Source organism: Budorcas taxicolor, chromosome 16 (assembly GCF_023091745.1).
Source record: "Budorcas taxicolor isolate Tak-1 chromosome 16, Takin1.1, whole genome shotgun sequence".
Classification (NCBI taxonomy): Eukaryota; Metazoa; Chordata; class Mammalia; order Artiodactyla; family Bovidae; genus Budorcas; species Budorcas taxicolor.
The window spans coordinates 25,221,835-25,235,589 of NC_068925.1; the positions used below are offsets into that span (position 1 = coordinate 25,221,835).

Consider the following 13,755-nt stretch of genomic DNA (forward strand, 5'->3'; position numbering starts at 1 on the left):
ATCCATTGAGTCAGTGATGCCATCCAACCATCTCATCCTCTGTCGTCCCCGTCTCCTCCTGTCCTCAATCTTTCCCAGCATCAGGGTCTTTTCAAATGAGTCAGCTCTTTGCATCAGGTGGCCAAAGTATTGGAGTTTCAGCTTCAACATCAGTCCTTCCGATGAACACCCAGGACTTAATCATGTATTATTAAAAATAGTTCTTGAAAATAGCTGTCAAACTACCCTGGCATTTGAATTCCACTGTATGCTTTTAAAAGCATAATTTTATTTTATTTTAATATAATTTATATGTATTTATAATATTAAGGTGTAACATATAAATTATGATATAATTTTACTTTAAATGTTAATATTTACAGTTCAATGGAAATTTAATCTTTCATAACAAATTAAACTTATAAAAAATACAGATGGACGTAGAGAAAATCATGCTAAGTACGTCAGACAGTCCAGTTCAGTTGCTCAGTCGTGTCCGACTCTTTGTGACTCCCTGAACCGCAGACAGAGGAAGACAAATATTATATGCTATCACAAATATATGAAAACTAAAAAATAATACAAATGAATCTATATACAAAACAGAAACAGAATCACAGAAATAGAAAACAAACTTATTGTTTCCCAAGGGGAAAGTGAGGGAGAGAGGGAAAAATTAAGAGCATGAGATGAACAGACATGAGCAATGCATAAAATAGATAAACAACAAGGATTTGCTACATAAAACAGGGACACACACAGTGCATGCCTGCTCAGTCATGTCTGACTCTCTCTGACCCCCTGGACTGTAGCCTGTCAGGCTTCTCTGTCTGTGGGCTTATCCAGATGACAATACTGAATTGCATTGCCATTTCCTCCTCTAGGGGATCATCCTTACCCAGGGATTGACAGGTGGACTCTTTATGGCTACTTGGGAAGCCCATAAAACAGGGAACTATATTCAATATCTTATATGAGTTGTAGTGGAAAATAACCTGAAAAAGTATATATATAACTCAATCATTTACATCTGAAATGAACACAATATTGTCAATCAACTATATTTCAGTTAAAAAAAAAGAAGAAAAGTTTACATGTCAACTTGCAATTCTGTGAGGGGTACATAGCTTTTTTGGGGGAAGAGAGTATATAGCTTTTATCTTTTGAGGCCGCTCAAGCAAAAAAATCCTTGAAGACCACTTCATTATCAGGTGGAACCTGTGTCCACCTTGTGAAGCAGGTAATATATTATTATTTCCGATTTGTAACTGAGACAGAAGGTCAGAGGAGTTTAATGATTTGCTAAAAGTCGTAAGATTAGAGAGGGCAGAGTTCCAGTTTGAACCAGGTTTACCAGACTCCAAGTTCAGGGCACCTCTACCACACCATGGTCCCTCTCCCTTTCTGAAGCATCCTAAATCCTTGCGACTCAAAGTGTGGTCCATGGACCAGCAGCCTAGGCATCCCGAAGCTTGTTAGGAATGCAGAGCATCAGGCTCCAGCCCCGCCTCTTGAAAAAAAATCGGTATTTCAGCTTGTAACTGCATGAGTTATGAGCACCTGACGGGTTCTTCCCTGCTCCCTCCCGCTCTGCTTCTGCCCAGGTTTGGCCCACTGACCACTCACTGGTCTCCCAGGATAGTCAGATCCCAGCAGCCCAGCTCTTCCACCTTGACCCCACCACTCAGTGTGTTGAGGTGCGAATGTAACCCCCCTGCTCTCTGTGACCGTTCCAGGGTATTTGGTCTTGACATCCAGGGCAGGGACTGTGGCGACGAGGCTGCTCAGTGGTTCACCAGCTTCTTGAAAACGGACGCTTTCAGGCTGGTTCAGTTTGAAAAGAGCATGAAGGCAAGAGCGTCACATGAAATTTTCCCTTCTTTGGACAAGAAGTACCAGGTGAGCTTGGAGGGAGCTGCCCTTCCCTTCCGGCTTCCTTTTGGGCCCACAGAGAGCCTCCCTTGGGGCCCCAGTTAGGAAGGACTGATGCTGAAGCTGAAGCTCCAATCCTTTGGCCATCTGATTAGAAGAACTGACTCACTGGAAAAGACCCTGATGCTGGGAAAGGTTGAAGGCAGGAGGAGAAGGGGATGACAGAGGATGAGATGGTGGGATGGCATCACCAACTCTCTGGACATGAGTCTGAGCAAGCTCCGGGAGTTGGTGATGGGACAGGGAAGCCTGGTGTGCTGCAGTCCCTGAGGTTGCAAGGAGTAGGACACGACTGAGCTACTGAACTGAACTGAACTAAGGGATGACCCGGGGTGGGGGGGGGGCTACTGAGGGTGCTACCTGGACAGGTGAGGACAGAGGAGATGAGCTGGCAGGCCAAAGTGAAGTTTATGTGCTTGTGTGCTCAGTCATTCAGTCGTGCCCGACTCTTTGTGACCCCGTGGACTGTAGCCCATCAGGCTCCTCTGTCCCTGAGGTTTTCTAAATCCAGGTCTTCTAAAATCACAGAAGCAGAGTTTACCCAAGTCCACCCTTCACAGCCAGTGGTGTGTGATCATTTCTGGTGTTTAAAAGGCACCTCACCTCCACTGAGTCAGCTGCAGCCCCCAAACCAAAGGCTTTGTGCAGTGAGATGAGGCTCAAAATCCATCTCCGGGTGTCTCTCCCCACGATCCCTGAACTACAAGTTCCTTGAATGCAGGGGGTTTTATCTGCTGTATTCACGCTATTTCCCCTCCTAGAACAGTGTCTGATGCATGCTGCAGCTGCTAAGTCACTTCAGTTGTGTCTGACTCTGTGCAACCCCATAGACGGCAGCCCACCAAGCTCCCCCGTCCCTGGGATTCTCCAGGCAAGAACACTGGAGTGGGTTGCCATTTCCTTCTCCAATAGGTGGTACTTAATAAATGCATGGGAGTGAATGGTGCAACTAAAGGAAACCAGGGCTAGAGCAGAGGTGATTGGCAGCAGACCCTTCCCCTGTCTGGTGATGGTGGTGGTGATGCGGCAGGGCACTCACTGCTGGGCGGGAGTGAGGAACAAGAGATGGGGCTGCAGGGTAGCCTTGGCCCTGCTGCTTTCTGTGTGTGGACAGGGAGCCCTATCTGCGGCCCTGGGGTGGGGGTGGGGGCTGGGGTCAGGAACCCTGCTCCAGTGCTGATCTGGCTGGCCGTTTCCAAGCCCACGGAGTCACCTCTCCCTCCTGAACTCAGCTCTCCCCTTCTGCATTCTGGTGGGTTGGCTTCTGGGCTTCACCCAGCTTGGCAGCTGGGCTGAGCCTGTTCCATGGGCAGCGAGGGCTGACGGTGCTGTGTCCTTGGTGCAGGTGGCCTACCCGGACTGCAGCCCCGTCATGATCCTGTCGGAAGCCTCCCTGGCTGATCTGAATACCAGGATGGAGAAGAAAGTGAAAATAGACAATTTCAGGCCAAATATCGTGGTGACAGGCTGCAGTGCTTTTGAGGAGGTAAGCGGCTCTCTGCTTTTATGCACAATGTCTAGAGGTGCTCCCGGCGGGGGGGGCGGGGGGGGGTGTGTGTGTGTGTGGCGCTGCTCACCCTTTACTGCTCAGGCCCCAAAGCCAGCAATTGGAACTCCCAAATTGTAGCACGTCTAGGTCTAGACTGGGACTTTCCTTGTGGGTCAGTGATAAAGAATTCGCCTGCAACGCAGGAGAGGCAGGTTTCATCTCTGGGTGGGGAAGATTCCCTGGAGAAAAAAAGTTGCAACTCTCTCTAGTATTCTTGCCTGGGAAATTATTTGGACAGCGAAGCCTGGTAGGCTACAGTCCATGGGGTTGCAAAGAGTCAGATTGAGCAACTAAATAACAATGGAACTAGGCTAGAGTGTATTGATAGTTATAGCTCAAAGATAGCTACAGGGAAAAAAAGATGAAGAGAACAGCCCATTTTTGTACCTGTACCATCCAGGAGCACTGAAAGGTTTGAGACTTCTGAAAGCTCCAGACCCCAAAGTGGAGGCCAGGAGGATACTGGAGATTACTTGTAAACCTGGACCTGGAGACGTGTCACTCTGTGGCCTGAATTATCTCCCAGAGGACTCATATGCTCTTCTATGTGGTTGAAACTAGAGATTTTCACCCTCCAAAGACTCAGCCCCTTTTAGCCCTAAAAGGACAACCAACCACATCAGTACCTTGTAGCTGCGACCTGTATGTGAAATATATATAGTTGTATGTTGCTCTGTAATAACAAGTACTAGGAATCCTATTAAACGTCGGGATTGTCTTATAGAGCTTAACTTTATAAGCACTGGAAGTTACAGCAGCCATTCGTTCATTGTTACTGGGTGCCAGACACAGAATCAATGGGTGGCTTCATGCAAATTTCTCTGTTTGTTCCTTAGGACAGTGCTGTGAGGTCTGTACTATTTTCTCCTTTTTATGAAGCTTGCAGGTGTTATGCAACTTGTTAGGCATGGAAGTAGTGGCTTTGGATTAGAACCCAGGACTGAGGAGTGGAGATCTTCATTCCAATCGAGAGATCCCAAGAAGCTAATTTTTAGAGGATCTTAAATACCTTCTCAATTCTTTCCTCCCTTGGTTGACCCCCGCATCTTTTTGTGTGAGTAAAATGTGCCCCATTTGCTGGTAAATATTATTCTTTAGGATAAACCTTTGCATGGAGGCTAGTATAAATCCTCATACAGTCTTCATTTTATTTGATAATGAAAGCAATAACTAGGGTATACAGAAGTTGTCTACTTGGTGAGATTATCCTGTTGTTTGTTATCTAATATCTTGAATCCCTCTCTACATTTGTTAAAATTTTTTAAAATTGGTTTTAATTAAATTTTTTAATTAAAAATGATTTTTTTCAACTGACTGGCACTGTGGCCCTTAATAAGAATCCTGGATACAGAGATGAAAAGATACAGACGCTGCCCTTCAGAATTTCCTGATAGGAGAGGAATGGCTGGGAGGCAATGGCAGGCCAGCAAGAGGAAAGCTTTAATGCACGTACTTATCAGGGGCCAAGGTTGCTTAGAAGTGCCTACACCTGCCTGGAGAAGAGAGGCGTGGGAGCAGAGAGGGGTCAGGTCAAGCTACCCAGGAGCTGTGCTGTGAAGTGTGATGTTGTGTGTGCTGGCGAGGGGGAGTGAGGGTCACCGTGGGTAAAGGAGGCCACCAGTTAGAAGGCCTAAAAGCAGCACAGGCTGTTACATCAAGGGTGCCCGGGATCATTTCAGAATCACAGGGACGCTGCAGGTAGAGGAGAAGTGGCATGAGGTGGCTGGACCTGGAGCTTGCTAGAGGCCACCATGCTGAGGAGGTTGGATTTTATTTTTTACAAATTAAAAAAATCTTTTTTTTTGGCGGCACTAGATCTTCGCTGTGGCAAAGGACTTTCTCTAGTTGTAGCACACAGGCTTAGTTACCCCATAGCATGTGGATCTTAGTTCCCAGAACCAGAGATTGAGCCCGTGTCCTCTGCATCACAATGTGGACGCTTAACCACTAGACTACCAGGGAAGTGCCAGGAGTTTAGATGTTATATTGTGGACAAGGAAGGGTTGGTAATGATTTTGAATGAGGAAGTAATTATTGTTTTCATGCACCCAACATATATGGCCAAACTTCATGATACTGCGAGCTGCATTTTACCCTGGCAGCTCTCTAGAAAGTGCTTGGAAAGTTAGGGAAACTGAGGCAGAAACATCCGTGTCATGCTTCGTCCCCAGAGGGAGATCAGCCCGCCTTACCTGAAACCTGTGTCAGAATTACGATCAGTCTTGTGACTGTGTTGGCAGCACCATCCTAGGTGACTCTTGTGCAAACAGTGCCCAGGAAAGTGCTGATTTAGGAGGGGTGAGGGGCAAGGGTGTCCTAGGGGGTGGGAGAAACAGGAGTGCTGACATTCTCTGGGCATTAGCTGCCTGATGGAAGAGACTTGTTTTTCTCCCCAGGAATAACCCAGATTTGGTGTGACCTGAAGTGGATACAATTTGAGGGGGCTCTTTAAGAGGAGAAAATAATGAAATTAAGATTAAGTGCAGGGTCTCAAAAGGGTCCAGAGCTTGAGGCTCAAGCCTCTTCAGAGACATTCCCAGTAAACCCGCCTATTTCTCCCCTGTTCTGTTTTCCTGTGCTGATGAATACAGGGTGCAGAAGTTGAGTCATTAGATACTTGTTAAATACAGAATGAAATGAGACTCAGTATTAATAATGCTGAAGACTGATCAGAAATTAGTCCATGAAGCAAAAATTCTTGCACAGGACTCCTGTAAAACTGGCCCATTCTTTGCTGAGACACTTTCTTCTAGGGAATACATTTTTTCTTGATTTGTCTCCACTAAAGATATTAATTTTAGTATAAGATCTTGAACCAGAGGAGGAAGAAGAAAAGATACTCCCATTCCTGGCTAAAGAATTTGTGCTTTCCTGTAACTTGCCAACTAAGACTTTTTGGGTCACCTCTAACTTGTCAAACTGAACCGACAGCTGATGTAAGCCTAATTATATTTGCTTAGGCAATTTGAGTGGGTGGAGCCTTGTTTTTTCAGTTTAAAAAACATTAAGTGACCTTGTACTCCCAAGTCCATTTGTTGTTTTTTTCCTGCCTTATGATAGGCTTACAGAAATAGTACATAAGGAAGAGTATTCTTATTTGAATAGAAGAGTCCTTTGGAAATGCATATTAAAAAATCTTTACTATAAAATGATGCTAATGGAGTTGATTTATTTTCCTTTAAATTAGGAAGCCCAAGAGTTAAGGGCCTGATGCAGTAACCTGTCTACCTGGCACCATCTATAACCCTTTTAGTTAGCAGGACTTTGTTAAATATTAATGTAAAATTATAATGCACCTAAATATTTCATAGACCAACTAATAATAAACATACAGCAAACCTAAGCATAGTGCAAAAATTCAGGCCATTATTTATTACAAAATCATAGAGCGGTAGGAGGATGCATTGTGCAACATTTACTCTTTGGAACCCAAAGCACTTTGTACTTTTTCCATGTAATTCAGAACATTAAGCAGTTATTTTTAAAGCAGTTTCCTTTGGGCCGGTGTGGTATGCTTGAATTCTGGAAATGTGGAGCAATGAAGTTTAAAAAATAATAGAGTTGGGACTTCCCTAGTGGTCCAGTGGTTAGGAATCCGCCTTGCAATGCAGGGGACATGGGTTGGATCCCTGGTTGGGGAACTAAGATTCTTACATGCCCTGGAACAACTGAGCCCGTGCCACAACGAGAGCGTCTGTGAGCCGCAACGAAAGATCTCCCATGATACAAAGAAGATCTTGATGCTGCAGCTGGGACCCTGCACAGCCAAATAAATGAACATACAAATAAATATTTAAACAAAGTGATAAAATTGACCAGTGCTTCTTATCTCAGTGACCATTTCCCATCTATTCCTAGCCCCCCATATGTAGCCTCCCCTGGTATCAGCATCACTCACTTGGCATTTTTTAACCAGCATGAATCTATACTGACATCATAATCACCCAAAGTCCATAGCTGGCCTTAGGGTTCACTCTCGGCATTGTATGCATATGGTCGACTATAGGGGCTCCCCTCATCACTTTATGGCATGCCTTGCAAATAGGGGTCTCTGTTCTCCTCCAGGGAGCTTTTATGACACCCCCACTTTGCGAGGGGACCTCGAAGGACCTCAGGGAAGTTAGTCTTGATTTAGAAAAGCCAACATGATGAGCGCGAGGGAGACCCAAGTTCTGGGTGGAGGAGCAGCCAGACATTCACGGTCCTCAAGAAGCTGTCGATGGGGCTACTGCCTTTACTTAAGGAGAGCTCCTATACCTTTGTTTTTTGATTGCATCTCAGTAACTTGAACTATTTGCCACAGAGACTTTCAGGGGCTGAGAAAGAGGGGAAGTATGTGAGCTGGAGCCTAGAGAGCTTCAGCTCCCCTTTTGCTGCTGTGTAGCCACTCTGCTGCTGCTGCTGCTGCCAAGTCGGTTCAGTCATGTCCAACTCTGTGCGACCCGAGAGACGGCAGCCCACCAGGCTCCCCTGTCCCTGGGATTCTCCAGGCAAGAACACTGGAGTGGGTTGCCATTTCCTTCTCCAATGCATGAAAGTGAAAAGTGAGAGTGAAGTCGCTCAGTCGTGTCCGACTTCGCAACCCTATGGACTGCAGCCTACCAGGCTCCTCCATCCATGGGATTTTCCAGGCAAGAGCACTGGAGTGGGTTGCCATTGCCTTTTCCGTTGTAGTCACTCAGTCGTGTCCAATTCTTTGCGACTCCATGGACTGTAGCCCGCTGGGCTCCTCTGTCCATGGGATTTCCCCAGGCAAGAATACTGGAGTGGGCTGCCATTTCTTTTTCCAGGGGATCTTCCGCATCCAGGGACTGAACCTGTGTCTCTTTACCACTGAGTCACCTGGGAAGCGCGTTAAGAGCAGATTAAATGTCTTGTAAACTAGGAAATCTAACTGAACTTTCCAGGCTTCTCGCTTTCTATGATAATCACGAGGTCGGCTTTACACAGCTATGTGGCTTTGATATATGAAATTCATCAGCACTTGTAAAAAGAAATGGAACGGAGAGGTACTGGGGAAGCTGGCAGGGTTCTGCACTGGCTGCCCGATGGGCTTGCATGCCTGTGCCCGCAGCGCCCTCGTGTGGCGAAGTGCGTCTAGTCTTGTTAGCTCCTTCCAGGCCCGGGCGCCAGAGACCGGTCACTTCCAGATACAGGAGCTGTATTATTGGTCACACCCACTGGGAGGTCACGGTTCTTCAGGAGGCGAGCCAGGCGCTATGACCGTCTTGCAGTGTTGCATTTGAACATTGCTCATCAAAAGTCGCGGCTAGACTCTAGAGGTTCCATTTTACGTGACTTGACTTAGCGACTGAACAGGAACAAAGGATTTTATATGATGTGGCCTTGCCTTTTACAAGAGTTATTACATAGTTCACTCCTCAATGAGTTGTTTGAAACTCAGAGCTTATTTCCACTGTTGCCTTAAAAAACAGTCACAACCTAGAGGCAGAGAATTATGTTTTATTCGGTGGGAATTTTTAGGACTTCAGACCCCAGAGACAGCATCTCAAGTGACCCTGAGGGAACTGCTCCTAGGAGACAGGGGTGGGGGTCGGGGGAGGTGTGTGTTCAGGTTGTATAGAAGTTTTCGATAAATGTCAGGTGGTCTGAACATTGAAAAATTATTGTTAATTAAGGGAGACCGGGTATCTCAGGTGGCCCTAGCAGTAAAGAACCCACCTGCCAGTGCAGGGGACATAAGTGACGTGGGTTCGATCCCTGGGTTGGGAAGATTCCCTGCAGGAGGAAATGGCAACCCACTCCAGTATCCTTGCCTGGAGAATCCCATGGACAGAGAAGCTTGGTGGGCTACAGTCCATGGGGTTGCAAAGAGTCGGACTTGACTGAGCGACTAACACATACATGCGCGCACACACACACACAGAGATATCTCAAGTTAAGGAATTTAGCCCTTTTTCTGCATATGGGAAATTACAAGACTCTGGGCTCACTGACATCATTCCTTTCAAATGCATCTCAGCTCTCCGGGGCCAGTATCCTGCGTTTCTCTCCTCCCAGTCTCCCATCCTAACCCCCTCCCCCTTTCCGCACCCCCTCACTCTTCTCAGCTCCTTAATGCTGACCATGGGGAGTGGCTGATGGCTGCCTGATAGCAGGTATTGTTTCTCCTGGGCGCCCTCTGGGCTCAGGAATTCACATTTGGAGGGCTGATGGCTATGACATCCTTGTTCGTTGATATGGCAGGAAACACTTCATTTCTTACATCATAGAGTTCCATAAATGGCAGTTGGGAACCCAAGGCATCCACAGAAACCCCCTTAGTCAGTCATATCCCGCAGAGATTTCCCAGCTGGGAAGACCCAGTAGGCACTGGACTTCCTTTTGTGCATTTGCTGCTGCTGCTGCTGCTGCTGCTAAGTCGCTTCAGTCGTGTCTGACTCTGTGTGACCCCACAGATGGCAGCCCACCAGGCTCCCCTGTCCCTGGGATTCTCCAGGCAAGAACGCTGGAGTGGGTTGCCAGCGCATTTGCTAAGTCTCCCCAATAGGCCCGGGGTGGGGAAGGGGTGGTCTAGTGTTCCCTGAAAGAGGTCCCTAGCATGATCACAGCCTGGTCATCAGCAGGGAAGGGGGGACATTAGCTGCGAGGCCCCATTCGCCTCTCTGCCCTGCCTCCTGCAGGGAAGGACTAGTCTCCTCTCCTGTCTCCGGGGCAGTGAGCCACCAGCTGAGAGGACTGGATGCCCCACCGCCTCACTTGGAGGCTGGATTTCTCACCAAATCCTCAGACCCATGATCTCCAAAAGCTCACTGGGGTTGAGATCAGGAACCAAATTTTCAAGGCACGTTGCACAGGGCTCACAGTTTTATGGTGATGGAATTAGTTTCCGGGTTGTCTTTAGCCAGTCATTCTGACTCAGAGTCCTTCCTGGTGGTGCACGCCTTGTTCAGCCAAGATGGATGCAGAGAGAAGGATTCTGGGAGGTGGTTGGACATGTGGTGTCTCCTTTTGACCTTTCCTGAACTCTTCCTGTTGGTGGTGGCTTCTTAGTTTCGTGATCCTTACCAGGACCTCCTGTCGTAAAACAACTCATGCAAATGGTTACTATGGTGCCTGGCCAGGGTGGGCGATTTCAGCCAGTGTGCTACCCCTAACACATCTAGTTATAGACACTATTGGTGTATGGAGCCTAGAGTGAGGCCCTATCCCCTGATGCCTCCCTTGCCTCCCTTGGGGCCTGGACAAAGGGTTGGCTTGTGAAATTCAGGCTTTACAGATGGCTTTCCTGTTAGCAAGAGAGGCCTGTAACATATCCTCCTCATATATGTGTGTGTGTGTGTGTGTGTGTGTGTGTGTGTGTGTATGTGAATGCGTGTATGTATGTGTGTATATGTATTTGTTTATGGGCTTACCTTGTGGCTCAGCTGGTAAAGAATCCGCCTGCAATTTGGGAAACCTGGGTTCGATCCCTGGGTTGGGAAGATCCCCTGGAGAAAGGAAAGACTACCCACTCCAGTATTCTGGCCTGGAGAATTCCAAGGACTGTGTATAGTCCATGGGCTTGCAAAGAGTCAGACACGACTGAGCGACTTTCACTTTCATATATGTATATATACTGTAATTAATACAACCTCCATATTTATGTGTTTATATGTATGTATGTATATTGTGTACGTGTGTACAGATAGATAGGTATATAGATGTATGTGCGTGCCCAGTCGTGTCTGATTCTGCAGTCCTGTGATCTGTAGTCCGCCAGGCTCCTCTGTCCATGGAAAATTCTCCATGCAGGAATACTGGAGTAGCTAACCATTTTCTACTCCAGGTGGTATCAGTTCAGTTCAGTTCAGTCGGTCAGTTGTGTCCAACTCTTTGCGACCCCGTGGACTGCAGCATGTCAGGCCTCCCTGTCCATCACCAACTCCCAAATATGAATGGCCAAAAAAATGATACATGCAAAAGAAAAAAGAAACACAAGCTGACTCCTGTCATAATCATTCCACTCAGTTTGAATCTTCAGTTCAGTTCAGTCGCTCAGTTGTGTTAAACTTGGCGACCCCATGGACTGCAACACCCCAGGCTTCCCTGTCCATCACCAACTCCCAGAGTTTACTCAGACTCATGTCCGTTGAGTCAGTGATGCCATCCAACCATCTCATCCTCTGTCGTCCCCTTCTCCTCTGGCCTTCAATCTTTGCCAGCATCAGGGTCTTTTCCAGTGAGTCTGTTCTTTGCATTGGGTGACCAAAGTATTCGAGTTTCAGCTTCAGCATCAGTCCTTCCAATGAATATTCAGGACTGATCTCCTTTAGGATGGACTGGTTGGATCTCCTTGCTGTCCGAGGGACTCTCAAGACTCTTCTCCAACACCACAGTTCAAAAGCATCGATTCTTTGGTGCTCATCTTTCTTTATAGTCCAACTCTCACATCCATACACGACTACTAGAAAAACCATAGCTTTGACTAGACAGACCTATACCAAGTGGTATAGACATGGGGTTAGTTAAAATCTGGGTGGTTAAAAGCCCTGCTTCAGAATAAGAAAAGTTTTCAAACCTAGCCACTGTGACCCTGAAAATATTTTGTAAACTTTCTCTGCCTCTGTAGCTTTGTGTAAAAATGGGACCATATTAATTCCTCCCCCAGTCATGAGATTTGAAGGAAATCCCAAGGCAGACATTGGCTAGACCTACCACATGGTTTAAGATCGGTAAAACAGGCGTGGCAATTGGCTGAGGCTGGTCAGGACCAGCGGTAGTGCTGAATGGGTGCATCTTAGAACCGACTTCTCTTGGGCCATGTCCCACTCATCAAAGAACCCTCAGATTGTAACTTGGCTTCCATTGCAGCTTAGCAAAAGGAAAGAGTGGGCAGTCATGCAAGCTTTCCTCTTCTCATTATACATCATTAACTTGACCTGGAGTTGCTTGATGGTTCTCATGGCAACCTGGCCCCTGGAGAAGATGCATTTTGTTGTGCTGACAGAGGCAGGCTTCTGAGGCCCAGCCAAGAACTGTGTCCTGGAACTTCCTTGTCCGTCCAGTGGTTAACACCCCATGCTTCCAGTGCAGGGGGTGAGGGCTTGATCCCTGGTTGGGGAACTAAGATTTTCTGTGCTGTGTGATGCAGCCAAAAAAAAAACCTCTGCATCCCACACCCTCCTTCCTTTGCGTCCTTTCTGGGGTACTTTGTAGCATCCTCGTGTACTCTGTTCTTCTGCTAGCTTCATAGGACCAGCCGAATAAGGCTGGAATAAGGCTGGATGGAGCCTTAATTTAAAAGATACTGTCTCCTTTTCTCCTAGGACACTTGGGATGAACTTCTCATTGGCAATGTAGAAATGAAAAAGATTTTGGCTTGCCCCAGGTAAGGAGTCTTGTGAGACTGGACCTCTGGGGTGTGGCAGGGTCACCGGTTCTTAACTGTCCTCTGACCCTTCGTTATTGTGTGACAGGTGCATTATGACCACGGTGGACCCAGATACTGGAGTGATTGACAGGAAGGAGCCACTCGAAACCCTGAAGAGGTAGAACATCAATGTGTCTGGGGTATTTCATATTATCCCCAGCCTCGAACTACTTGTGGCTACAGGTGCCCTGTCCGGGCACCTTTGTGCCTTCTGGTTCTTTGTGTCTGTTATTAATGTCAGTGAGTATTTGTTGCTTCCTTTGTTTTTCCTGGATGACTCTTGTAGAGTTTTGGATAAATGTTCAATTGTATGATTCCACACTTTGAAATTTTCATCTCTCTGACTTCAGTTTTTAATAAGCTTTATACATCTATTTCCAAATTAAGACCTTGTTTGCAACTCTCATTTATTTCTTAGAATCAGTGGCAGGAGGATGAGAATAATTGAGTTGTATAATGAAATAGTTGAAAAGGGGAATGAAATGAGTTGTCTGAGTTTGTTTATTCAAGAGCTTCTTTTGAGTTAGGGTGTTTTGTTACTTATAGAATTTTGGCCGACTTTCGTTCTCAATATAGAATGTGTTTTTAAACTTAAATTAATTTTTTCTGGAAGTTGTATTCTGTTCTGTTTCCCTTTCCTCTGTTTTTTTTTTGTGTGTTTCTAATGGATTTAAGTTCCAGAGGAGATTACTTCTTAAAGCCTTCAGATTGGGAATTCTATTTTGTTTTTTTATTTTTTAAGACCCAGTGAAATGATTATTTTATCTTTAGACAAGCCTTAAAAAAAATTAACCTCAGTAACAGCCCAGCCCACCTGCCAACAGCACCTCTGTCTTCAGTTTTATCAAAGATCCCAGGTTTGGACTTATAACCGTGGAGGGGCAGAAAGCCTGGAGTTCAGGGCAGGTCCACTGTGAGACTG

The 13,755-nt window shown here is 46.4% G+C and overlaps 1 protein-coding gene across 1 annotated transcript in view; it reads left to right on the forward strand.

The window, feature by feature from the left end:
* Positions 1 to 13,755, forward strand: part of MTARC2 (mitochondrial amidoxime reducing component 2) — a 36,671-nt gene that overhangs the window by 15,691 nt on the left and 7,225 nt on the right. Inside the window, exons 3-6 of the mRNA XM_052653889.1 lie at positions 1,716 to 1,878; positions 3,257 to 3,397; positions 12,730 to 12,791; positions 12,880 to 12,951. Coding sequence (XP_052509849.1) covers positions 1,716 to 1,878; positions 3,257 to 3,397; positions 12,730 to 12,791; positions 12,880 to 12,951 — 438 coding nt within the window. The remainder of the gene's footprint in view (positions 1 to 1,715; positions 1,879 to 3,256; positions 3,398 to 12,729; positions 12,792 to 12,879; positions 12,952 to 13,755) is intronic.